Source organism: Marmota monax, unplaced genomic scaffold (assembly GCF_021218885.2).
Source record: "Marmota monax isolate L192 unplaced genomic scaffold, Marmota_monax_Labrador192_F-V1.1 WCK01_AAM20220418_F8-fsc00008, whole genome shotgun sequence".
NCBI classification, from domain to species: Eukaryota; Metazoa; Chordata; class Mammalia; order Rodentia; family Sciuridae; genus Marmota; species Marmota monax.
The window spans coordinates 14,104,372-14,131,134 of record NW_026694432.1 but is presented as its reverse complement, the minus strand read 5'-3'; the positions used below and the strand labels follow the sequence as shown (position 1 = coordinate 14,131,134).

The 26,763-nt window shown below is 49.5% G+C and overlaps 1 protein-coding gene across 3 annotated transcripts in view; it reads right to left on the bottom strand.

Annotated features, from left to right (window-relative positions):
* Nucleotides 1-26,763, bottom strand: part of Dlgap3 (DLG associated protein 3) — a 60,758-nt gene that overhangs the window by 30,203 nt on the left and 3,792 nt on the right. Inside the window, exons 2-6 of one of the 3 annotated variants that reach the window (XM_058570915.1) lie at nucleotides 26,468-26,576; nucleotides 9,450-9,532; nucleotides 6,807-7,964; nucleotides 2,631-2,836; nucleotides 2,247-2,319 (exon numbers count right to left, since the gene is read on the bottom strand). In XM_058570915.1, the coding sequence (XP_058426898.1) occupies nucleotides 2,247-2,319; nucleotides 2,631-2,836; nucleotides 6,807-7,913 (1,386 nt within the window). In that variant the 5' untranslated portion in view covers nucleotides 7,914-7,964; nucleotides 9,450-9,532; nucleotides 26,468-26,576. Of the gene's footprint in view, nucleotides 1-2,246; nucleotides 2,320-2,630; nucleotides 2,837-6,806; nucleotides 7,965-9,449; nucleotides 9,533-12,060; nucleotides 13,908-26,467; nucleotides 26,577-26,763 lie in introns of those variants that run through there. The other 2 variants (XM_058570916.1, XM_046469470.2) reach the window with 2 other exon arrangements.

Here is a 26,763-nt window from a genome sequence, read left to right as displayed (position 1 = left end):
ATGTTAGATAATGTAAAGTGGGAGGAGGAGAAAAGAAGAGGAGCAGAAGGAGGAGGAAAGGGAATCGGAAATGTTGCGGGGTGGGGGGGCAGGGGGTGGTTAAATTAAAATTTTAGAACATATGGGAAAAGATCTGAAAGAAGTGAGGAAGTGATCCAGGGCAGTGTCTGGGAAGGAGGCACCCAGGCAGAGGGAGCCCCAGATGCAAAGGCCCTAAGTCTAGAGCACAGTGAGGTGTCCAGGAACAGCAGGGGGTCTAGTGCAGCTGCAGTGGAAGAGGGACCGGTGTTTGGAGAGGAACTTGGAGGCAGCACTGGACAAATCATGCAGGGCCTTATAACTCGTGGTAAAGTCCTTGGTGGTTACTCTGAGCAAGGGTGAGGGTTTTGAGCAGATTTGCAAATGAATGTAGGAATCTGTTTAAATGATCACCCTGTCCACACTGATGAGAATGAAGTGAAGCTAGGGCAGGTTCCAGGAGGCCAACTAGAAGGCATTGTAAGAGCCCAGGCAAAAGGACATGGTAACTTGCAGCAGAAGTGGTAAAGGGTGGCTGGATCCGGGATACATTTTGACATTTTGAAGGTGGGACCCAGAGGCTTTGCTGAGGGATTAGATAGGGGATATGAGAGAGGAAAAAAAAACAGATTGACTTCATGGGTTGGGGGTGTTGCACGGCTGCAGAGGACATACTTAGCATGTCTGGGGGCCTGGGTTCCATCCCAGCACACATACACACACACACACACACAAAAAAAAAAAAAAAAAGTAAGGAAAGCACTGACTTTGAACTTTCAGACCCAAGTTCCTGAAAGAACAAAGTTGATGCTATCTGAAAAGGAGAAGATGGTAGGTGGAGCGCCAATCCATGGAGGAGGGAAAGGGGGTGTCAGCAGTTTACTTTTGGGCATCTCCAGTTTGAGATCTGTACTGGACATCCAAGTGAGATTTCAATACACGGCTTGATAAATGTGCCTGGTGTTCCTGGGAAGATTGGGGCTGGGGTTGTGTATCCAGAGGAGTCATCAGGCTCTCAGTAATATTCAAAGCCATGAGCCTAGATGAGATCACCCAAGGAGTGGGTGTAGAAGCAGTCCAGGAGCCCTGGAAAACTCCAATGTTGAAATCCTACAGTCTTAGAGGCATCCAGCACACAGGTGAGATTAAGCAGCCAGGGGGAGAATCTTGAGGGTCTGGTGTGTCCAAAGTCAAGGAGAAAAAAAAAAAAATGTTTCAAGAAGGAGAGTTAGCAACTGGGTAAGATGTTAACACCAGAACTGAGCATTAACTAGTGGGTTTAGCAACATAGGTTGGTGTGATGTGAAAAGACAGCTGTGCCAATAAGATTCCCTGATTCAGGAAATGTAACAAAGGAATACTGAGAGACCGCTGTGGGGAACAATGGGAGTCCGTGTGGACGGTCTTCTGCATCACTTTTTGCGTTGCTTTTTCCCCCAGCAAACAGCAAAAATAGCTAACCTTTATTGAGTGCTGGCCATGTGCCAAGAACACTATTATGATGCCTATTTTTAAATAGGGAAAGTGGGGCTCAAACAAAGTCAAGTTACTAGCCCCAGGTCACTCAGCTGGTAAGTAGCTGAGCTGGAATTCAAGACCATCTCCAGATTTAATGACTAGACTGCAGCTGTCTCTGCTTAATTAAAGAGAAAGCCTACACTTAGGGATGAAACTCACACGTACAAAATATCAATTTTTGGACTGGTACCTTGTGTTTGAATACAGTTTTCCGCTGAACTCACACAAATCTCTTGAGAGATAACTACCACTACTGTTGTCATTTTAAAGATGAGAAAAGAGAGGCATTGAGAAGTAAGATATCTCACTGGGGGTCCCAAGGGATGGAAGTGGTAGGGGCAGAACTCAGGCCCAGATCGCCTGGTAGGCTGCAGCTTGGCCCATGTCCTATCTGTACAAATCAATCCCACTCTTTGCATGGGGGTGGGCTGGAAGCAGTCAGGCCTGGAGAGGGCCAGAGACCCTCAGAGAAGGAGTGTTGTCCTTCCTTACAAGCTCATAACTTTGAGAATTCTTGGCAGGTTCCGCAGATGCGACTAAGACCCCCCAGTCTGAGTAGCTCCGGGAGACTCAAGGCGGGTTTCCCAGTTTCACCAGAACCAGGCCTGACCTCTCCCCATGGCCAGACCTCTGGTTTCAAGGCCTAGGATGAATATGGCCCGGAACACCCCTCTCCTCCCTTCCGTCCAGGTGCACCGGCTTTTCCCTACCTGTCCAGTGGTGAGGGAACGGCTGTAGCCAGGGATGGAGCTCCGGGGGTGAATCCGGGGTGGGACACAGCAGCTGGAAAAGGTCAAAATGTCAATGTCAGAATGGGGGTCTGCTAAGGGAAATGAAGGCAATGGGACTTCTGACCAGGTTCTGTTCCTCAGAAACCTCCAGAGATCCCCTAGGAGACACTGGGTAAAGAGACTCCCCCCCAAAAGGCACTCAGACAGGAACTATAACCAAATCCTTCCCCTTCATATGGGGCAGAGCAAGATACCCCACTTGAACCCTTTGCAGGGCTGCCCAACAGGAACCCACTCTACACACAACTGCAGAAAGCCAGCATCAGCTTCCTGACACCCACTGCCAGCCCTCCCTGTCCTTACTTGATCCGGGCCTGGTCCACGCTGGAGGAACGTCGGGTGGCGAAGCGCCGGGCAACTGCTTTGGGAGATGTCTTGGGGCTGCCGTCGGAGTCGCCGCTCTCCTCATCCCCCATGGCTTTGATGTAGCTGCCGCTCCGCATCCTACGGCAGGGGATCTCCCCATCCTTGCCACCCGTGGGGTAACCCCCCCAGTCATCTTGCGGCACCTGCAGGGACAAGGGCCTCTGTCTCTCAGACATGTCCCTTGTCAATCTAGGGGCCAGGATCCTCTACCCCTACTGCTAGTGGGGGGGCTCCCTGGCTGGGGCAGACCATGCCCACGAGCAGTCAGAGGAGGAACAAGAAGGGAGGTCTCAGATCGTCGGCCCCTCCCTTGAGGGAGAGACTACTTCATCCTCCCAGGACCTCCTGCCACTTAACTGAGGGCCACTTAGAGAGTCTGGGGTGTAATCTGCCAGGTGCTGACAGGCTGAATGAAGATCAGAAGCCCAAGTGACCTTTGTCAATCCCGCTCCCTGCAGTGAAGTATCCACTGACCTCAGGCACCTTCTATCCTTCTTCTTCCATCCTCTGAACCAGCTCGCCTGCTGCATCCTCTGACTCTGCTCGACCCCGTGAGGAGCCAAAGAGGATGTTATGCAGAGGACACATCAGATTTGTGTTCAGAGGGAGCCCTCGACAGCCCAGACGGAGGCTGCAGGGTGGAGGACCAGGAGCAGGGCAGGGGCTCAAGTGGCAGGTGGGAGACCAATTAGGAGGCTGAGGCTGTTATCCAGGCAAGAGATGATGAGGCCTAAATTAAGACAGTGACAATGAGGGGGAAGAGGAGATGCAGATGAGAGGTGTTAAGGAGCATCAGTGAGCCTGATTAGCCGTGGGGGGAAAAGGAGGCAGGGAGGAGTTAAGAATGACTGCCAGGCTGATGGCTGAGGACCTGGGGGGTGGGGTGCAGTTGCTCACTGAGCCACAGAACCCCGGAGCAATAGGCTTGGGGAGAGGTGATAGGTTTGGGGTTGAGCACCTTGAGTTTGTCCCAGAACTGTTAAGGAGGTGGTTGGATGTTTGGCCTGGGGTTCAGCAGGAGACTGGAGCTAGAGGTAGACCTGTGGGAGTCATGGTGGCAGCTGGATCCATAGGAAAGAAGGAGACAACCCAGGGGATATAGGAAGAGAGAGCTAAGAGCGATCCACTGACATTTAAAAGGGGGCTGTGAAGAACAGAAGAGGAGCCTGTGGAGTCACCTGAGAAGGAGTGGGCAGGAGGGTGGGAGGGAAGTCAGGAGAATGCCATGTCATAGAAACAGGAGACATCTCGAGAATAAAAGAAGTTGATTATGTCAAATGCCACAGTGCGTTCAGAGGTTAGTAACTCAGGCTTCGGAGTTGGAAGATCCATAAGCAAATTCTGACCCCCTGCTTGCTAGCTAGGTGAACTTGAGCAAAACCGATTAATCGCTAAGCATCAACCTGGCTTTCTTGTCGGGGAACTGCTAATGGAATTATGCCTACATCAAAGGGTTGTTGGGAAAGTTAAATAAACCTATACTGAGTGTCCTGGACACAGAGAGTGATCAATAAATCTTAACTTATAGGTATGGAAGGTACCCTTTGAAGGTAGCTCTCAGAAACCAGGTCCCTTCAGCGGTCAGAGGCTGTGAGGGGCAGAAGGAAAAGGAAATGAAGAGAGGAGACTCTAAGAACTCTGGTAGAAAGGGAAGCAAGAAGCACAAGGGGCAGTGAAATTGAGGAAAGATGTTTTTAGGGTGAAAGTGACTTTGAGCATGTTTTCAGGATGAAAAGACAGTAAAGATTTTCTTTTAGAAAGGGGACAGTTGAGGGATGGAGGAGGATGGGCTCAAGCCCTTGTAAAGGGATCAGCCTGAGCTAGGTGGTCCTGGCTTTTCCTCTGAGGGAGTCCACGAGGATCACCTACACTGCAAAGAATGTCATCTAAGTGAAGGCAAGGGGAGACGACAAGGGGAGCCAACAGGACGTAAAACACTTGTTGTAAAGAAGAGGCTGCAAAGGGCAAAGACAGGGCTCCAAGAGGGGACAAGACTCAGGAGAGTCTAGGGCTCAAGGGAGGGATAAGGACAGGGATCAGTATGAGAACTGGGGACCAGGGATGGAATGAGAGCCCAAGAAGGAACCCTCAAGGAAGAGCAGGACTCAGCAAGGGGTCAGGGCTGGGAAATGGGAATACAGAAAGGAGATGAGGCTCCTTAAAGGAACAAGGCTCAGAATGGAAAGAGAGGACCCAGAAAAGGGTTGAGGAAGGGCTGGTGTCTAGGGAGAGAAATGGGACTTGAACAAAAGGTCCAGGAGTCTGAAGAAGATACCCAGTCTGATGGAGCCAGCCCCCCTGCTTGTGCACCGGGGAGTGCCAGGCTGTCTGGGAGGCTCCTGCAGCTCCTTAGTTCTCACCTAAAGGAGCTCGGACTTCCCACTCCATGACACCCTGGAATCCCAGACCCTGAGGACCATTCCCTTTCCCCACGCTGTACAGAGGGGAGCAGCAGATAAGTCAGCAGATGGGCCAGCCAGGGCAGGCTCGGCCACACTGCAGGGCTCCCACTCCATAGCCACTGCAGAGTTCCTCGCTCCTCTGCAGGACACTGTGAGGTGCATGTTAAAAAGGAAGCCCCCAGGGAGGTCAGGGCAGCCCTGGAGAAGCAGCAGGGAGCAGCAAAATGGTGGCAGGCCTCCAGGGATGGCAAGGGCTCGGTTATGGGGGAGGAATAGTGGCTGTTCCCTCCCTGCATCCTTCAAAGTTCAGCTTAGAGCACCTTCCTACCCAGGAGGGGGCAATCCAAGGCCAACCCACAAGTCCGGAATCCCAGAAGTCCCTTTCTACTTCCACAATGGCCCTATTTTCTCCTCTGGGCTTTCAAGAGTTCCCCCGGGAGAACTGTAATGTGTGAACAACTTACCAGCAAGGCCAAAAACACCCAAAAGACACATGCAGGCTCACTTCTCCACACCTCTAAACAGCCTGTAGTCTCTTCCTGGAACACTTTTAATCTGCACTCAACTAACTCCAACTCCTCTGCTGACACTCCATTTAGGGGACATTCCTCCTAGAAGCTGTTTCAAGCCACCCCTGGCCACCATCACCAGGTAGGTGAGGGACTCCTGTGTCCCCATGGTGCCCAGGACTCTCTTCTGTCACAGCCAATCATACTCTATTCCAGCTGCTTCCTTGTCTACCCCTCCTAAACTGTGAGTTCTCACACGCAGTGTCTATGTCTTCAACTCTGTACCCATCTGAGCACAAAGTAAATGCTCAGGGAATGAATGAATGTGGATTGATCATCTATGAGGAATGTGGGTTTAGGAGATAACCCTAAGTCTGCTGGACCTCCAGAACTTTTATTGACTTTTCCTTCTAAAAGTACAGGAGAGCTCAAGAAAACAGACTGGGCTGGCAGAGGGTGCGATGAATGGTCCAGCAGAAGAGGTCAAAACTCTTAGGCTCGCCAGCAGAGGCCTCGGAGGTAGTAAAACAGGATGGGGAGAGCATGCCAATTATTGTCAGAACCTCCACTCCCAACACCACCTGGAATTAAATCAAGGCTCAGACTTCAGCATGTCCTCAGCCTAGGAATACTCACAAGACAGTGACCCAGAGCTCTTCCATACCCCGCCACCCTGCCCCCACCGGCTTTCCCACCACAGGTACCCAAGAATGACAAACCTCAGCAGAAGCATATTCTGGAAACTGGCCTTCACATTCAAACATCTGGACCACTCTTATTTGAGCAGTAAAGTTCAGGAGAAGGCTTTGGGCCAGGAGAATTGTTTTCCAACTGCCAACCTCCAAGCTAAAGGGCAGCTAGGGTCAGAGAGCTTCACGCTATGCACTGCCTTTTCTCAACCTCATTCTGCCTCCAATTTCATAAGATAGAGGTCAGCACACCTTGTCCAAAACAGTAGGTCAGTGAGAAGTCTTCCTGGCACTGATGTGCATCATCAGAAGAAGGGCCCCTGCACTGCACAAACTGGGGAACTAAAGCCCCAACAGGAGCTCAGGGTGACACAGTGAGGCAAGTGGCACCTCTCTGCATGCATGCCCTCCATCTGAGGGTCAGCTGGTTCCCATCCAACCCTTTCCCTGTTTCCTGGCTGACAAGACTGGTGAGGGCTGAGGACCCTGTTCCCCACCCCCACAAAGCCTCACCTGCAGATAGTGATAAGTCCTGGCTTTGGCCTTGGCCTCTGGACCCAGAAGCCCCTTGCCCGGCCCGGCCCCGGGGTATCCGTCCCTGCCCTGGCTGACCATCATGGTATGCCAGGCACTTCGCTTGACTGATTGTCCATCCAGTGACATGGACATGCCAGTGCAGGCAAGGCAGCGGCCTTCCGACCCGCCTGAGCGTCCCTTGAAGCTCAAGTCCCGGTAGGACCCATCTGGAGCCTCCAGGCAGAAGGGACCACCAGGCTCCCCAGGGGGTCTCCCACCCCCCAGGAAGCCACTATCACTGTCCAAGTTGTCATCGGAGCTCCACCAGCCGGCGGCCTTGGTCTGGTGCCTCCCATCCCCCTTGCGGTCCTTGCTCTTGCTCCTCTTGCCATGCCGGGACTGATGGTGGTGGTGATGGTGGTGGTGATGGTGGTGGTGCGAGGTGTGGGGGCCTCCAGAGCCTGGGCCAGGGTAGCTGTCTCCCCCAGAACCACCTCTTCCCTCGGCCTTAGGCCCATTATAGTCCCGCTTTCCAGGTGCCTCCAGAGAGTGGGACTTGGCAAAGAGCTTCTGCACAGAGTGAACCAGGTGCCGGATGCGGCTGGGACTCTCGCTTCGAGCCTCTGGGGCGGCGCCAGAACCTGGCCCTGGCCCAGGCCCAGCCCCTGCTGGACCTCGCTGGTATGGTAGCGTGTGGAAGCCATCTTGCTGAACGGGCAACTGCTTTTCAAACTGATCCAGGAGTGTGGGAGGCAGGCGGGGGGCACCCTTGCCCTGAGGGTGACCCACACAGTCTTCACAGGTGTCGAAGGGGCCCTGGCCGGGGTACATCCTGGGGAAGGTGCTGCTCCCCCCCCCTGCCCCAGCCCCCCCTGGCCCTCCCTCAGGGCCTACTGATGGCCCCTCACTCAGGCTCAGGGGACCTTCTGGAGAAAGGTGTCCCAGGCCAGCTCTTGGGGCACAGAAGCGGGGCTCGGTGGAGAAGGCCTCCCTGGAGCCCAGCAGGTATGGGGCCCTGGCAGCTGGGCCCACGTCCATATGCTGCTGGTCAGCAAAGCGGGCTGGGCGGGGATGGCTGCCTCGGTCGCCATGGTAACCCCTCATGGCCTCAGCAAAGGCTCTTCATAGTGTTGGGGGCCAGGCCCCAGGAACCTCCTGGGAAAATAGGGAGAAATGGGTTTCAAACCGAACAAGCTACTTCACCTAAAACCATCTTTCATTAGGCGGTCTTGTATTCCTTTAGGTATCAATTTATTGTGATTAATTGTACTACATTTCCACAAATGGGCTGAAAAGTCCTTAAAATAGTCACAACAGACAAAGACACAAGGACACAAAATAATCCCGTCATTCATCAAATGCTGCAAATTTGATATATAGTTATTCACAAGAGGAAATCCTCTCAGCCAAATGGGTTTTTAAATATCCTTAGGTTATCAAAAACAAAAGGAAATCCACAGCAAACACACCAAATAGTCAAGGAAACCAGTCATTAGGTGAATTAACTTTTAACATGCTGGGTTTAGGCAAACAGATCCAGAGCTATACACCTGTCCCAACCCTACTCCACAGCCTACTACCATAGGTGCCGGCCTCAGGGTCACAGCTCCCAGCCAGGTGACCAGAGAACACTGGACCCAAATCTACATATCTAGCACCATTTCACAGAAAAATCCCTCCCCTTCCTTCCACACCCAGTTCCTTCCATCTGGCTGCAGGCTCATTCCCCCACCCCCATCACTGAGACAGGAAGGAAAACCTGAGATGACTCCTCCTGTTTCCTCCACTGGGGCTGTGAGCTTATGCAGAAGCTGTGGCTGCTCCCACCCTCTATGAGCATGAAAGGCCTCTTCGGGGAAATATTCTGGGCTCCAAATATTCTCTAGTGAAATTTCCCCTTTTGTCATGTACCCCCTCCCACAGCTTCTTTCCACTGGGGAGGGGGTGGGGGAATCAAGGAGGGAGGAAAAGCCATAGAGCAGGGATGCTGGCTATACAGGTAGTATCTGAATCCTAAACTGGGATTGGAACCCAGGAGTTCCTCCTCCCAGGAACAGTGGGCTGGCAAGGCAGAGAGGTGATGAAGGAGAAGGTCTGGAACCAGTGTCCCTGGCCCCCATCCCAGGCTGCCAAGGCTACAGGACAGAGAGGTCAACTCTCAGCAAGAGCTGCCTCCAATCAGAACTCCAGGAGCTGCCAGGACAGGAGCTATGGCAGGAGGGGGTGACAGCAGGAAGGACAGGGACGAAGGAGCTGGCAGACGGAGCTCTCCCTCATCCCAGACCATGTCCTGGGCCATCTGCTGACTAGGAGGGGATGACAATCCAGAAGACTCCAGACAGCAGCACCTCTGAGACTCCATCTCCCTTCCTCCCATCACCACCTCCCCACACCCACCCTGTTTCAGGCTTCTTCCAAACTCTGCTCACAGTTAATCTCATACTACTTCCTAAACACTTCCTATGTACCAGGTACTGTGCATACCTAACACCCTAACCCCACTGACAGCCTATCATGCAGACATTATCCACACTTACCATGAGAAACTGGAGCTCAAAATAGTAAGGTTACACAAACTCAAATTATTCAGATTTGAGAACCTGAATCTAATCCCCTCTCCCAGAATTTCCTACCACTCACCATCCGGGGTATCCCATCCTTGATGTCAGGATCCCCACCACCAGGCAGAATCCTAGCTTCAGAAGGCTCAGGACCACTGGATCCTAACAGAAAAGAAAGAAGTGGTCAGCAAAAGGGAAAAGAGATTCTTCTGAAGTCCTCTGGTCTCTGGCCCTGACAGTTTCCCTTCCCAACCCCCAAAACCAAGACTGATTGGATCCCCCATGATGCAGAGCCTTCAGACCCCCAGGGAAATGAGGTTGGCTTCATTATGCAAATACATGCAAATGAGCTCACAGGTTGGACTACCTCCAACTGCAGGTGTCTGTGTGATCTGTCCATGGTGCTGAGCCACAGCATTTTCATTGCCCTTAAATATGGCTGCCTTCCACAAACATTTTGAGCAGCTACCATGAGTAAAACTCTGAATGAGACTGGTATAGAGGTAATTTAAATGTGATCCCTGTCCTCAAGGGGTCTATAGTTTAACAGGGAACAACCTTTCGCATGACAGAGTTATTTCAGGTCCCTATATTTTTACATGAGCTGTTCCCTCCTCCTAGAATTTCCTTTCACCTGCCCCAAACCTCCCAACCCCAGCTAACACTTACATTAAGCCCCACCTTCCCTTGAAGACTTTCTGTACTCTCATTCTGGGTTATGCCTCTCTACTGGGCTTTTATAACACCCAGGGTGGCCCCATGAAACAACTATCACACTGCACTGAAATTGTTGCCATTTCTTTCTCCTCCCCTACAGTATAGTCTTCTGTGGGGTAGGAACCAAGTCCTATTCATCTCTGGATCCCTAGAATCTAATCTAGGGCTTTGCTCAGACCTAATATTTAATAAACATATACTAAGTACATGAGCAAATGGCTGTGCTGGAGAGAGGTGCCAAAATATTAGGCTCGTTCAGATGAGAGCAAAACCATTCAGTAGAGAGAAATCAAGGAAGACTTCTCAGAGAAGAGGGTACTGAATTAGAGTACAAGATGGCTGTGTATTTCACAAAGGTGGAGGGGAGATAACTCCCAATGGAGGAAAGGCAAGCACAAGCCAGAAAAGTTGTACAAATAAAGAATTCTGAGGGGTGGGCTGAGAAAGTTCCAGTAGAAAGACAGGATTTGGAGAACAGTGGGAAGGAGAGAGAGGGAGTCAGAAAGGAAGACGATTCTGAAGTTTGCAGCAGCCGTGACTGGAAGACTAATGATGCCATTATTAGACACAGGGATGTCAGGAAGAAGAGCTAGCTTTGCAAGCGTGATTAATAGTAGTGAAGAGACGCAGTCAGACATCAGGAAGAACTTCCTGACCCTGAGGGATGTGAGACAATGAAGAAGATTGTGGAGTCTCCTGGGAATCTTCCATAGAGGAGAATGTGAAATATGCCTAGCTCCAAGCTCACCCTGGGAACTGAACTGGAGTGGCTACTGGTTATCTTGCCTGGAGAGAGACTGGGGTGACCTCACAGATATCAGCTGCCTGGCTCTATGACAATTCTTCTCTTCCACTGCCCTTTTCTGGGGTAACAGAGGGCACTTCAGACCAAGATGGCTGCCTCTTAGGCACTTAGAAAAGCACTCGAAAACATTTCCACACCTTGGATAGAAGCTTTGACAGCCTGGTCCTTGGTCCATGGCACACTCCTCTTCCTAGCCCAGGCAGGACCCAAGTCTGAGATGCAGAGCACCAAAAGCCACTTTGGTAGAACTGCACACAATCCCATTTGGTTGGTTTGCAGTCCTATTAAGCTGGAATCTCACACTGAACTTCCCAATGGTAGATGTTCTCAGTTGCTCTCTGTATCCAGCTTCACATAGGTGAGGGGCTATCAAGAGCTTAACAAACTTCAGTCTCTTTAAAATTGATCCATATTCTCCTAGCTGTGTTCTCAGAGGAGATAAGTCCTTACAGTTGCTCGTCTCCAGACAGACCCTTCTGGCTCCCTGACCCATGTCCTACAGGGCAGCACTGTCTAGTGGAAAGAGCACAGTCTCAAGACCAGAAGGTATACAACCCAGACAAGTGACCCAACTTCTCTATAGAGATCCCTGCTCATTTCAGTGCATAGCAAATGACACAATGCATACAAAACCACTTTATAAACTCTAAAATATCATGCAATGTAATGTCTCATGTGAGGCATTTATTTTGGACTTCTGAATTCCTCAGTGACCAAATAGTAAAGGATATTTTAAAAAATCCAAGTTACTGGAGGGGAAAGATATCTAATTTATGGATTTCCTAAACAACAAAAAAATTCATTATCAACTGATTTATTGCTATATATTATGCTTCACAGCCACATTCCTTCACCCTCTGTCCCCACTATTTTGGCACCTCTCTCCAACACAGCCATTTACTCATACTAGACATGATCTAGGGAAAGGAAAAACAAGTGAGGAAGGGATTCATAATCTATCACCCAGTCCTATGGATTCTGCTTCCTAAAAATAAATGTACCCACTTATTTCTGTTACCACCAATCATTGTTGGCTGACTAGCTAAAACTCATTCCTAACCTCCTCCCTTTCCCAGCCTCCCATGTAACTTCAGGCCATGTGATTCAGTTTTGGCTAACGATATATATATACATGAACATATGATGAGACAGGCACTGTGGCACACACCTGTAATCTCAGCTATTCAGGAGACTGACACAGGCGGATCTCAAGTTCAAGGCCAGCTTGGACAACCTAGTAAGGCCCTGTCTTAGGAAAAAAAAAATGAGGCTAGGAATGTAGCTCAGTGGTAGCCCACCACCAAGTTCAATCCCCAGGACTTCAAAACAAAACATAAAAATTAGGTGAGGGTTTCTGGGAAATTGTCTTGCCTTTGTCACAAAAAGGATGGAGCTTGCTAGTGCCATCTTTCCTCCCCTTCTTTTTGGCCAGAATAAAATAACGATGGCCAGAATGAGGGTAGCGATCTTGCCACCGTGAGAGAAAGCCCTCGGCAACGGCAGGGATGTTAGTCCTGGCACCAAGGAACCAGGAAGCAACACAAGCGGTTGCCTTTCCCCAGGCCTGCTGTGATAGGGAATGAACTCTATTTTAAACCTCCCTGGGCCAGATTTTCTGCATGTGCAGCAGAAAGCGCTACGAACGAATCCAGCTACACCTCTGAACATCACCTTCTGCCTGTACATCTGCAAAAGTCTCCCAACTGGTCTCCATGTTTCAGCTCTTACCCTACTCCAACCCAAATGATCATCTGAAAACGCTAATCTGATCATGTGGCTTCTCTGCTTTAAATTCTTCACTGGCTTACTGATGATGCTTAGGACAAAGCACCTTCACCTGTCTGACCAGGCCAGCACGGCGTGTCCCTTCCTGCTTTCCGACATCCTCTCACCACATGCCCCCTCCTTGCTCTCTCTGCTTCAGCCATGCCAGTCTTTTTTCAGTTCCATGATCCTTCACATCATGGGGCCTATTCCCACTGTCCCCAATGCTTTTCCGGCCCACCTCTGCCTTGCTGCCTCCTGCATTCCCTTCAGATCTCAGCCCAGTGGTTGCTTCCTCGGGGAAGCTTTCTCTGGCCTCCCTGAGTAGGTCAGATCCCCCTGCTGTTTGCTCTCAAGGCACCACGGACCTGGCTCTTACATCGTTACCATTTTAAATTTGTGTGATTCCGAGATCACCTGTCTCTCCCGCTAGAATGTAAGTTCCGCGCAGGAATCTTGTCCGTCTCAGTCGCTGTGTTCTCCCCCCCTAGCACAGTGCCTGGCACGTGGCAGGTGCTTGTTGAGAGACTTTTTAGAGCCTACAAAGAACAACAGCCTTTCATTTGTGATATTTTATCTGATTCCCAAAACCATTTCAAGAGATGGAGATTATCCCCACCCCTCCCAATTTATAGAAAAAGAAAATGAGACTTTGAGAAGCTAATTAACCATCCTAAAGTCACACTGAAAGCCGGTAGCAAAGCCAGAAGTCAAACCCAGCGCTGCCTAATTCCAAAGCCTTAACTTTTCCACTGTCTGTGCTGTTAGCCCAGAGAAGTCACTTACCCAATGCCATTCTGAAGGAAATACAGCAACAAAAGTGCATTTGGATGTTTTTGCTTTTGTTTAGCAAACAAACCAATCAAAAGACCTCACCTATATCACACACTCCAGAGCAAACCAGTGCATGATTTAACCTTTTCCCCTGCGTGGCGAGAACGTGAGTTTATGCCAAGACCAAAGTCAGACGAGCACAGAATAAAAGAAGCTCTCTGAAGCCCTGTGGTAACTCTGGGTGCTGCCATTATTTTCCCCACTTTACTGCACTAAGTCATCTCTCCACTATCCCAGGACACAAGGAGCTGCCCAGATGATGAACCTCTGGGCCGGGAAAGCAGCCACTTCTGCAAGTCGCTTGTGGCTGGCTGGGAAGTGGGAAGTGAAGGAGTCTGGGAGGGTGCCGTGTGTGACAAATTCTTCTCTGATAGAGCTTGAATCTATCTGGGAATGGAAGAAGTGGCACAGATGCCGTCACCAAGAAATTACCCAATTTAGCACCAACTACACAATCCAGCAATTAGTTTCTTAAACCGGAACTTGCTGGGGGCTGCCAGGCTGGCGGGGTTGTTGTTACAAATCTCACTGGGAAACCAGCTGTGTAATTCTCCAGGGAGGTTGTCACTGCCCCAAGCAATTACCTTCCAGAAAAAGAATGGAAAATGGGGGAAGGAAAAGGGATACAGAGGAAGGAGTCAGTGTTTTCTCTCCCTAGCCCCCAGGGCTCTGCCCAGCCAAATCAGTTGATTTTCTTGAGACCTAGGTGACTCACAAACTCACTGGATCAAAGCGGTTATTGGTGTGGACTGTGTCTTCAGACTATCTGGGTTCAAATCCCTCTCCACTCACTTACTAGCTGTGTGTACTTGGGCAGGTGATTCACCTCTCTTAAACTATTTCCTCACCTGCAAAATGGGGATTGTATGAGAGCCATCATAAAGGTACTAATGATGTAAGGGATAATAAAGGAAAGCATATAATTCCCTTAGCACTCTACCTAGCACATGGTAAAAACCCAATAAAGGTAGATACTGTTATTTGTGGTTTTGCTTTTATTACTTCCTCCATTGGCTTACAGTGTGACCTTAGGTAGGTCACTTAATCTCTTTGTGACAACCATCTAAGGCCAAAGGTATTCTGCTGTGGAAAAGATAAGTTGTTCCTAAGATAGTCCATATCTAGGGACCCAGGGATCCAGGTGCGTTTAACAAAGTGTCTCAGAGGTTGACAAAGTGACACCTTGGGCAAAGACGAAGATTTCGATTACTGAATATTAGCTGACTCACCCCTTCCTCGGGGAGCCTCTGGGAGAGTGACAAGCTTGACGTGATTGTTCAGCAAAAGGGTACAGCTGCTGTCTCACTGGGGGTCTGTCCTACCCGATCCCATCACAGGGAGCCCATGAGGTCATCCCCACACCAGTTCCAGTATTAGAGCAGAACTTAGAGCAAGTGAGGCCTAGAATTTATTTTGATGCTACAAGCCTGGGCTCTTCCGTGCCTGTGAGTGAGCCACGTGTGCCCAGGGACCCCAAAGCTTCAGGCTTCGCCTATCTCCCACATTTCCTTGGGCTGACCTAACCAATATGGCCAGGATTCTGTCTCAGTTTTCCTGTACAGCCCTTTCCCAATCCCTGACTGGCCTGCAGCTTGGATTGCAGGGGCCATGTGCCCATGCAGAATAAGCTAGCCACTGGAAGCCTAACACAGAGCCCCTGACCTGGCTATTCATCTTTGCCCACAGAGGCCTCTCCTTTCACCTACCTCTGCCTGAGCCCCCTGGCCAGTGTGACACTGGCTTTACCCGGATGACTGTGGTAGGATCTCTGTAGCTGCTGGTCTGGCGCCCTTGTCCGTGCTTCCCTCAACCCCTCGACCCGTCCCATGGCTAAAGACCCCAGCCCTTAGGACTCCAAGGAAAACCCTTCTTCTCCTATCCTCCCTGCCCCAGAAAGTGGAGAAAGAAGAAGGAGGAACAGAATGGAAGGAGAGAGGTTTGCAGTCTTATTCACTCACCTTCACTTCTGTATTTCATCAACTCTTCCTGGGGGCATAGGGCAGGAATTTCATAGAAAATGGGTTTACTGCTCCAAAACACTCAAGACATGTAGGCAGATCTGAGTCTAAATGCATCTCCTGACCCACTGGATGGCGTTCAGCCTGTGAATAACCCACACTACCTATAATCTCTTTGAAAATCCCACCTCAGGGGGCTTTGCACTTGATGTTCTCTCTGCTGGAACACTCTGTCCCAGATATTCCCATGGCTTCCTCTGTCTCATTTTTTGGGGCTCAGCTCAGAGAGGCCTTCTCTGACCACTCGCTCTAACTAAAGTTCAGCCACATCCCCCATGTCGTTCTACATCACCCTGTTTTATTATCCTCATGGAACTTATTGCTCCTTGATATTATTTTCTCCATTCATTACACATGTAGAGTGTGTCTTACCATGGTAGAACCTAAGTTCCAGAAGGGCAGGAACTGTATCTGTCTCATGCACTGCAGTATCCTGAGCATCTAGAACAATGCCTGGCACTAATGGGTGCTCAAAAAAATATCTATTGCATGAATAAGTGTCTTCCCTTTCTGCCTCACCCACCTTCTGGTGCCCACAGAAAGAACCTCCACACCTTTCCTTCAAAAGGCTTTGGAACAGTGCTGGGGTGTGGCTCAATGGTAGAGTGCTTGCCTAGCATGCGTGAGGCTCTGGGTTCAATACCCAGCATTGCAAAAAAAAAAAAAAGGCTTTGGAACAATCTTCAAAATTTGGTATTAGAAATTCTGCCTCTGAACCCAGCCCTGCTCATCCTGTTTGCCCAGGTCTACCCTAAGATGTGCCCTTTTGCACAGGGAAGGTAGTAGAGAAGGAGTAAGAAGAAAAAAAAGAAAACATCCCAATGTTTCATGGCAAGAATAGGCTGTAAGGAGGGCTCTCATGGATGAGCTGTATGTAGGAGTAAGACTCGGGGTTCACCCTCCAGCCCCAAGTAGGTCCCCTCACTCTAACTTGCTGGGTCCCAGAGCTCCTTCTTCAGTTGGACCATGTAATCAAGAGACCCCAAAAGCAGAGTTTGAACTTCATCCTCCTTCTCCAGGGCTGCCAAAGGCCCACTAAGACATAATTCATCTTGATCAGCTTCACCCATCATGGCCAACATTTCCAGCCTGTTCTCAGCCATCTCCTCCATCTTGTCAGCTAAACTGATTCTCCGCTATGCTGCCCTGCCATGTCCATTCTCCCCCTCTTGAAGGTCTCCAGGAGCCTCCATCTGTAAAGAAGGAAGACTCCCAGGACCAGAACTCCTAAGAGATCCTGGCCAGGAACAACTGGTGAGAGAGACTATGAGTTCCAGGCCTGGAACCAAACTTTAGGGTTCGTAGCCCAGGTCTGCCAGTTACTAAACATGTAACCTTAAGGAAGTCCCTTCGTCTCTCTCAAGGTCACTTTCCCCATTTTCAAATGGGAATAAAAATAGTCACTTTTTTTTACTGTGATGCCATAAGAATAAAGATAATACAGATGAAATGTCCCATACTTTGCTGAAGGGTAGCTATTGATAATGAAAGAAAAACAATTTAACTGTATGGGAATTAGACACAAGGTTTTGCTTTTTGTGGGTTTGTTTTTGTTTTTACCGGGGATTGAACCCAGGGATGCTTTACCACTGAACTACATCCCCAGTCCTTTTTACTTTTTTATTTTGAGTCAGGGTCTCACTAAGTTGTCCAGCCTGGCCTCAAACTTGCCATCCTCATGCCTCAGGCTCCCGAGTTGTTGTGATGACTGCCATGAGCCACCACACCCAGCTGAGACCTCTAGGAGGATGTCTCAGACAGCCCTGGGCTGAGGTTGTGGCCAAATGAGAGGTTTGGATCAGAAATGGACACTCTGAAAACTCATTTGTTTCATGCATTGAAGAATCTGTTTGCCTGGAATCTTTCTGAAGACATCCCACATCTTGAACATGCAGGAGACAGCAGGACAGCCCAGGTGGCCAAAGATGGTGTCATCTGAGAGAGCTAGAAGCCCTTGATTCACAGATCCTGCCAAACCCCTGCAGCCAGGGCTGGCAGTTTCTCTTCCAACTCCAGGGATCTGGAAGGGAAAGTTCAGCAACCTCACAGCTTGGGTACTAGAGAGACAATCATCCACCTCCGATCATCTACTGCAGCATACCTGCGTGACCATGAACAACCCTTTCCTCTTTCTGAGCTTCCATTTTCTCATCCATAAAATAGGGAAATTGATGCCTACTTCATTAGGTTGTGGCAACAAGTCAACTGGCATATTTGTCCCCATATATTGGCTACTCCTGACTTTAGTGCCCTAGCACCTTCTTTCATTTGTATGTGATTTGGGCTGGTGCTGCCCTGGCCTTCAGTGTACTGCCTGACCTGATCCTGCAGGGCCACCTGAGAACAACAGGTAGGTGCCCAAGTCCATGACAGGGGTCCACTGGGCATGAGGTGCTTGGCCAGGATCATAACCTTTCCTACCGCCAGCCTAGGTATCTAGTCCCTCTGGGAGGTTCTAAGTTTAGAACTGCCTCCAGGGTTAACACACTGTCCTATAAGCCTTTTTAAAATTTTTCCAGAAAATATAATACAATCATTTCTTAAGTTGTTACATCCTTAGATAAATAGTGACTGACATTCCTTATGAGACTTATTTCTAGACATAGGTTAATAACTCCAAGAAATTCTTCAAATGTTATTCAATTTTGTGTTTTAGTGTCTCTTCTACCAAATGTGGCTTTCTAAGGTTTTAATCCTTCTGTGGCCCTCATAATTTCTGGATACCACAACTCAATGGAAGATTTTGATTTTCATCTGTAGTACATATTTGTACATCGACTCAGTGTTTGAAAAACAGTTCTTCAAATATCTAAATCAGAATCATCTGAGGAAGTCATCAAAAGTACAGTTTTCAGGATACCTCCTAGGCCTGCTCTTCAGAAAAAACAGAAATTGCATATATTTAACATGTGTGTGATATAATATTTTGATATACCTATATACCATGAAGTGGATACCACAATTAAGCTAACATATCCATCATTTTACCAAGTTCCCATTTTTTTATATATATATATATTTCTTTCCCTATAAGCCTTTTGTGTGAGCTGTGTCAGGGACTTCCAGCGCAAGGCCTGTCCCCTCCTTCTGAGACTCCCCTATAGGGAAATCAAGCACAGGGCTGTTCCCCCAGGGTCCCTTGAAGGTCCTTTTGTTGGCTGACAGCAGGGTTCTAATCTTGGCACTACCTGAAACTGCCAGACCCTGCCCCAGCCTCAGGGTTGTCTGAGCCCTTGCTCCTCTCTCTAAATTTCCAGGCTTAGAAGGACAGAAGAGAGTGGGCATCTGGGGAGAGAACAGGAGGGTATGTGAGGAGAGGAAGCAGTATAGACTGTAGTGCCACATAGAAGACCTGTCCCTTTCAATTTCACCCTCTTCTAAAAAGCCTTCCGTAGGAGTGCTTTTCCCATCAACTCCAGGACACAGAAGGTCCTACCTCCTCTTGGGTCCCATACTTCCCTTCAGCACAGAAGGGTAACTGTGTTGTCAGACTGTGAGCTCCTTAAAGGCCATGATTCATTCAATCTATCTCTGTGTGGACAAACCAAGCACCCAGTAGGTGCCCAACATTTTCAGGGTCAGCAACTGAGCCATCAAGAAATAGCACCCCCAGTTAATGCTTAGAGAAAGGGGGAGAAACAGGAGAAGGCAGAAGAAAAATGACTCCCTATAGCTGGGCCAGAATTTCACAGCCGGGAAACTTGGTCCCAGTTGCTGAAGAGCTGGGAGTTTCCTGCCCAGGGAGGCATTCGAGCTGAGGTTGGATTCAAACACTGAACAGACAATATCTGGTGCCTTTCAATTCTTCGTTCTAAGGTTCAAGCTCCCTGAATGCCCACAACCACACAGACACTGTGTTAAGTGCTTTGGATGCATTTCCTCCTATAGTCCTCACAACTGAACTATGCAGTAGCTACCATCACTAGTCCCATTTTACAGATGAGGAAAGAGAGTCTTAGAATATAAAGAAAATTGCCCAAGGTCACACAGGTAGTGGAAGAGGGATTTCAATATGTGTCTGAATCCAGGCCTGACACTTTCAACCACCAGGACACCAAGCCCAGGCTAAACAGACATGGCTAAAGTAGCATGTCTCCCTGACCAAAATGGTCTGATGAGGCCAGCAGCCGGCACTCCATGGCCCTGGCTCAGCACTCTGCCTCAGGAAAGCTCCACCCCCGCCATCCCTCCCTCCCATGTGGCTATATATGTTCCCAAGACTGCTCATTCACAATTGAATACGTGTTCATGTATAGGTAAATTGCAGAGACATGAAGTCATCTATATACATCTTACACAGAATTTGTCCTCTCACATATAGCCATCGTCAAATAATGTACACAGATAATACACAAACTTATTCCTGTAAAGGCCCTTACACATGTGTGTTTTCATCCACAACACACTGATGTTTGTGTGCACAGAAGCTGCACAGATGCAAACCTCACATCTCACACATCCACATGCTCATCCCCGTCCGAGAGCTATACATGTTCATTTCACAGCTCTTAAGCACCCATATCTGCTCAATGTCATACACCAAATCCTCCCCCAACAAGAACTTTATCCATTGTTCCCAGATCCAATACTAGGCCCAGGTGAGCAATGCTGCTCCCTCCCTCTGGGGTTGGCCAGGCAGCCCAGAGAGAAGGAGAAGACTCGGTCTGCCTGTGATGGATGGAATTAATCTACTGAGCTGGAGAAACTAAATAATTAAATCCCTAATCACCCCCCAAGCCAGTCCAGGCCAATATAGCTGAGGGAGGGAGGGGGCTCTGAGGCCCAGACCAATATCCTAGAGAAAGGGAGGGGCTTGGGAAGAGAGGCACAGGCAGAACCCTCTAGGAGGGGTCTCTGGGAAAAACTGTTATGCAGGCAGTCAGACAGACATGTCTCTCAGCGCCAAAGGCTCTCCCTTTCCACATGGAAATGGAGCAGTTTGGGAAAAGCCCACTACCATCCAGCAAAACAAGGTGAGAAGGGGGACGTGGTTCTCCTCGAGCCCTCCCCACAGCCCTTCCTGCCATCTGTGAGATGGAAGATACATCCTGGGAGTGTAAGGGGCTGGCAGATAGGTCATTCAAAGTGCCTGGGACTGAGGCAATCCACAGCATCTCCCCCAAAGCAGGGGTGATAGGCGCTGGATCAGCCAATCTTGGCCTACCCGTGCCCCATTCAGAACAGGTTCCTCCCTGAGCCTGGCACAGATGGCAGGGGGGACCCCTCTACACAGGTGCACCTGCTTCCCTTAAAAAGTGGGCCCAGCACGTGTCTAAGAGGCTGAGGATGGGGCAGAGGCCTGGGCAGGGGGGCTCAGGGAATCAGCCTGGGAACAGGCCCCAGTCCGATTGGCTGAAAAGTGGGTCATTTTCCTTTTGAAAAATAGTGAGAAAATAGAGAAGTAGGTCGGGCTCTCATCCCCTCAGCCCCAGGCTCCATCCCCGACTTGCAGGATGGGGAGAGAGGGAGAAACCAGCATGTGCCAAAGCCCCAGGTCCCCCAGGACCCCAGCCAGGGCCCCACAGTGCAGGAGGCCAAGGTTGTCATTACTCAGGACACCCAAGGACAAGCACACTCTGAGGCCAGGGCAGGAATACCAGCCCCACCCTGCCCTGGGGGCTTGGAAGTAAAGAAGCTAGGACTGGGGCCAAGCTAGAGGGGTGAGGGCTTCAGCAGGAGGGACCCAGAGAAGCCCCCTGCCATCCTCCGGTCGTGATGCCTCCTCTCCTCTCTTCTCCTCCCTTTCCTCTTCGTCCACGTGGGCAGAGTCGTTGCCATGACACCGCGGGCAGGTGGGCGGCTCTGGCGGCTGTTTCGGCCCAACCCCCATGCTCACAGCCCAGGTGGGAGGGGAGCGGCTGCAGCGCCCGGCCCCTAGCCCAGAAAAGAGAACGCAGGGAAGGGCCCCCTACACCCCAGAACCTGAAAGGAATGCTAGCACTGAGGCAACCCAGCTCCAGGCTTGGAGGTCTAGAGGAGGAACTCTCAAACAGGATCTTGGGTCTTGACCGCCCCTTCCACCCAAGATCAGAAAGTGGCACCGGGTGGGGCTGCCCCACAACTCCCATTTCTTCCTCCTTTCCTCACCAGACCTCCTTCCAGCTTTTCTCACCCACATAGTATGTCTTAGTCCCTTCAGGCAAGCAGCTGATTGGTCCTGCCTGAGGTCTAACCTTAGTTCCTCATTCTGCAGCACAACTTAATTTCCCATCCTCTCTTGGGAGACAAGAAAATAATCAAAGTTGAGACGAACAGAAATTCCTCTCCTACTGCCAAACCCCAGACTGTCCTATAGAAATTGGACCTGACTTTATATCACAGCCTGGGAGGCCAAGAATTCTCAAGCCCATCCTTGGTTAAGGCACCCTCCCCACCAGGAGAGAGGACCTAGAGTGGAACAGGGAGGATACTACATCTGGCTTCAGGAAGTCTGGGCCATGCCTGAGCTCTCTGGCTCTGAGCTCACCACAGTCCTCCTCCTCCTCCCTCTCCTCTGGGAGGTTCACATGCCTCTTGGAGTCTCTCAGACTGTCAGTGGCTCTGACTTCCTAAGATCCTTCCCATTGCTCCCTACCCCTGTTCCCTAAGGCAAGCGCTCCACATCACTGATGGAATGGAACCACAGAGCCTCCACTTAGCAGGCTTCTGCAGCCTGGCTGGCAGAGGTGGGGATATGTGGGATGGTGGTGACAAGATCCAAAAGGAAGGCAGGATGGCAGCCAGGGTTAGCTGGAAGGTGTCCAGCTTGTCACAGGGTGTTCGTAACATGCACACCACATATTTTACACATGTGCACACCTTTACCTTCCTTAGCCTTCCCCTTCTAACACAGCAGATATGACTGGCTAAAATACACATGAACACCCACAGGCACACACACATATGTGCACGTGTGTTTGAACACTGGCTCTGCTTTTCTCCACCACCACTGCCATCAGGATACTCTCATGCTAATTTCTCACCAAAGCTGTCCCAACAGGTTCCTAAATGGTCTCCTTGCCTTGCTTCTTGTTCCACCTTGATCCATCCACAATTGGTTTATTTAACACAAATGTAGTGAGTGCCTACTCCAAGCCAGATACTATTCTAGACACCGAAGAGACAGCCATGAACAAGATATATGAAGTTCCCATTCTCATGAAGTTTATATTCTAGCAGGGAAGTGGAATGATAAACAAATATATGAAATGATGGTGGTAACAAGTACTGAAAATTAAAACAAATATGTGTGTGTGTTTGTGTGTGTGTATAAACTGGGGTGAAGGGGTAGAGTGATAAGAGACTTTTTAAGTTAGATTGTTGGGGAGGCCTATCCAAATATGGTACTTTTGAGTGAAGATTTGAATAAAGTGAGGGAGTAAGTTGCGTGGCTATCTGGGAGGAGAACATTTCAGGCTGAAGGAAAGAGTAAATGCAGTAGCCTCAGGGTGCCACTGCGCTCAGTACTTTATGGGACAGAAAGGAAGCCCATGTAGGATCAGAGAGGTGATCGATGCCTATTTTATACACAACACTCAACTTTGCTCAGGCCCCACTAGGCACTTTAGATTTCACTCCAAATGAGATGGAAGGCCATTGAAAAGTCATGATCTCATCTTACTCTGGCTGCTTTTAGAGGGAGAATTCATGGAGGTGGACTGGCAAAGATGGACAACAGTTGGGAACATGTTATGATAACTTTGGTGAGAAATCAGGATGAGGGTGAACTGATTTAAAACAATGGCAGTTGAAGTGGAGAAAAGGAGACACAGCTTACAAACGCATACCTGCAGACTGTCCTATAGAAACTGGACCTGAATTTGTACCACAGCCTGGGAGGCCAAGAATTCTCAAGCCCATCCTTGGTGATTTGTGTATTTTAGTCAGTCATATGTACTGCCTTAGTAGGGGAAGCCTACTGATAGTGGCAGAGTATAGTTGACTCTTCAGGACCTGAGAATTTGAGAGACTACAGGGAGCCTGCTTTCTGGAGAAGAGCCATAGGCATCAGAGTGGATCAAGTTCAAACTAGTGGGAGAACAACTTTTAGCCTCAATGTTCAACCAGAATTAATCTCTCTTAATCTCTCTCTTACATTTATTCACATGCATGACTCAACTTATGTACATATATTTATACATTGTTGATTCATTATGTACTCTCTACATATGTAGCCCACATACATGCTCACATGCATGCTTACACACACATAAGGTATCACTGGACACCACAGACACACACACCCCACACACACTGGTTTAATTAGTTGCCTGCACAGTCACATATACGCATGCATACATAAAGTCATACACATATGCATATATATATGTGCCCACACTTACGTACATAAATGTTTTTATACCCAGGCAGCAAACTCACATATTCAAATGTACATATACACAGTCACAGACCCATTCACAGGGATGGTCATTCCCTCCCCTGGCTTCTGCCCTGTCCAAAAACCAGAAGTCCATATTCTCTCCAATTAATAAGTAATTGCAAACTTGCAAGTCTCCCACTTCTCCATTTGGAAAGGTATTTCTGTTATCAATAGGACATACTCACTCCTGGACACATCCCATTCTCACCCACTCTCAGAGAGAAAAAAAAAAAAGTCATTTTAAAAGAAGAGTTCTGAAATTCCCTTGCTGCATGCCTGGAGAAACCAGACCTTGCTCAGACAACTTGGGTGGGGTAACAACAAAATTAGTGTATCCCTTCCCACCCAAGAAGCTCCCCCCAAAATACAGCCCCTTAATTTTAAAAAGGGAAATATCAATGCCAGAATCCTTCCTCCAAGAACGTCTGGGTATGACCCACCACTCCCAAACTCCAAAACAGATATAACAGATCTTAAGGCAGAGGAAGAAGCAGGAAGGGAATTAGCTCCATTCCTGAAACCTCCTGAGGTACCCTTCTTCTACCCCAGAGGAGACCTTCATGATGTCCACTGAACCCCTCCCATCCCAGCCTGAGGGCCCTGCCCAGGGAGAGGGGAGACCAGGAGGCTAACAAAAGTAAAAGAGTGACCTGGGTTTAGAATAACAAAAGAAGCAAATGTTTAAAAACAGGAGCCAGTCAGGGAACAGGGAGGCAAGCCACAGACACTCCTGGCAGGGAAGCGCTGCTGGAACACTGGATCATGAATAGCAGGACTCTCCAAGGGGCCAGGGAAAAGGGGGTGGACATCAGCATTCCATGTGGGGGTGGAGGGGTGACTGCTTCAGGCAGTAGCAGCAGTTCCAAAGTAAAGTCTTATCAAAGCTGTTATGTAACCAAGGGAGCTGAGTAGAGCACAAACACCTCCCCTCCCCAAACAGGCACCCACACCCACACCTACCACCTCCCAGCACCCACAGCATAAGAAAACTCAGCTCCTCTCAAGCAGCCAGAGAAGGGAGGAATCATCTTGAAGAGTTACATCAAAAATATGATGGGTGAAGGGCTCCTTATTAACTAGAAGTCACATCTGGGAAGGAAGGAACTGGTTCAGTTTGAGATCCCCTAGATATCTCTCCCTCGTCTTTAACTCCCCACCACACCCAATTTCTGCCCAGTACCATCTGGAAACTCTTTCCTTCCTCTCCCTCTAAGAAGGATCCTATTTGAATATTTGATTGTGCTCTTGAGGATGGGAGGTGAGCTGCCATCACCCCCTCCTGCCTGTTGTTCCCCCACAATCTCATCTGCATGTCCTGACATTTGGCTCTCATCCCCCTGGGACAAGGGAAGGGACCTGGAGAAATAACTCCTAGCTCTAGTCCCTTCACAGTTACGAAGACAAAGCAGAAGAACTCAGATAATTGCAATGACCCTGACCGTAGGTTAGTGGGGAAAAGATACCCAGGGAACTAAGGACTGAAACCCAGAGCTCATCCCTCAATTTGAATATTTTAACTCCTCCAGATCTTCCTCTTTTCCTACTGCCCTGTCTCCAGTAGCCTCCTCCTTCTCTTCTCCATGGCACTGAACAACCCCACCCACTCCTTGATTCCTTTGCTTAGAAATCTTCCTCCCCAACAAAAGTCTTTCCCAAATGCTGCTCTGAGCTAGGGCTGGGGATGGGCAGAGCACAAGAGAGATTTGCAGAATTTTTCAGCGTCCCTGTCCTGAATTCCAAAGTATGATGAGCATGAGGATACCAACAAAATCATCCTGAACTCCTGAGTGCTGTCCACGCCAGGAGTAACCAGCAAGACCCAAGTTCTCTTAACGTAGAACTGACTTGAGCCTGAACTTTTGGAACCCAGTAGGAGAGAGGCTGGTGAAAGTACCCCTAAGCTTGTTGCACTAAAAATTTCCCCAGGGGAAGAGATCTCACAGCCACAATTTCATCTTCCATCCCTACCCGCCTCCCCTCAGAACTGTAGGATGGTTTTAGAAGAAGGGGGTGAGCAAACAGGGAAAGGGAAGTCCCTTTTCCAAATACCACTAACAACTGTGAGGCCTAAATCCACGGACGGGACCCCAGAATATTTATTTCTACCCAAGGACTCTGCCCTTGGAAAGTGGGTCATCTGGGAGAAATTTTCTAGGGAGCCCTCAGCACTGTCCGGCCGCCTTTTCATCCTTGTCCCGAAGGCAGCCCAGTTCAGCACTCGGGACAGCTCCTAAGCAGCAAATCCTATAGAACCCAGTTCAGCACTCGGGACAGCTCCCAGTGACATTCCGGCTCCTCCAGAGACCCAAGATGCCAGGAAGGAGCAGGCTTTCCCCACCACACACCTTCTTTAGAGCCAAAGCCCCTCTCCCCTACCTCTCCCACACTCACTTCCAACCACCGGGGGCACCTGATACCCCTCCCTTCCCTTTACGTCCCAAGAGTGGAAAGAAACCCTGACCCTGAGCTTTCTGGAGGGAGCCTAGAGACAGGACCCCACCCACCTCCTTTCAGCCCTGAGCCTCTCAACGCCACTCACAGCTGTTCTAAAAAACACTTTCCTTCTTAACCACTACCCCCAAAATAAAAGAAATACTCACGCGGGGGCTCCCAGCCCTGTAGGCAGATGTGCTGGGGGGAGGCAGAAAGAGGTAGCTCCCCACACCCTGTTCTGAGCCCCCTTTCTGAAGGAGCCAGCTCCCATCTGGACTGGGGGGAGGAGAGAATGTGGAAGCACTGAGTGAGGGGAGGGGAGAGGGGAGGAGGCAGGAGCAGGGGACTGTGGGGCGGGGGTGTCGGGTTGGGGGCAAGGGAATCCTTTTTAATTTCATTCTCTCCCCATGTCTACATCAGCCCTGCAGGCTCAGCTCTTTAATATTTACACACAGGAAGAGAA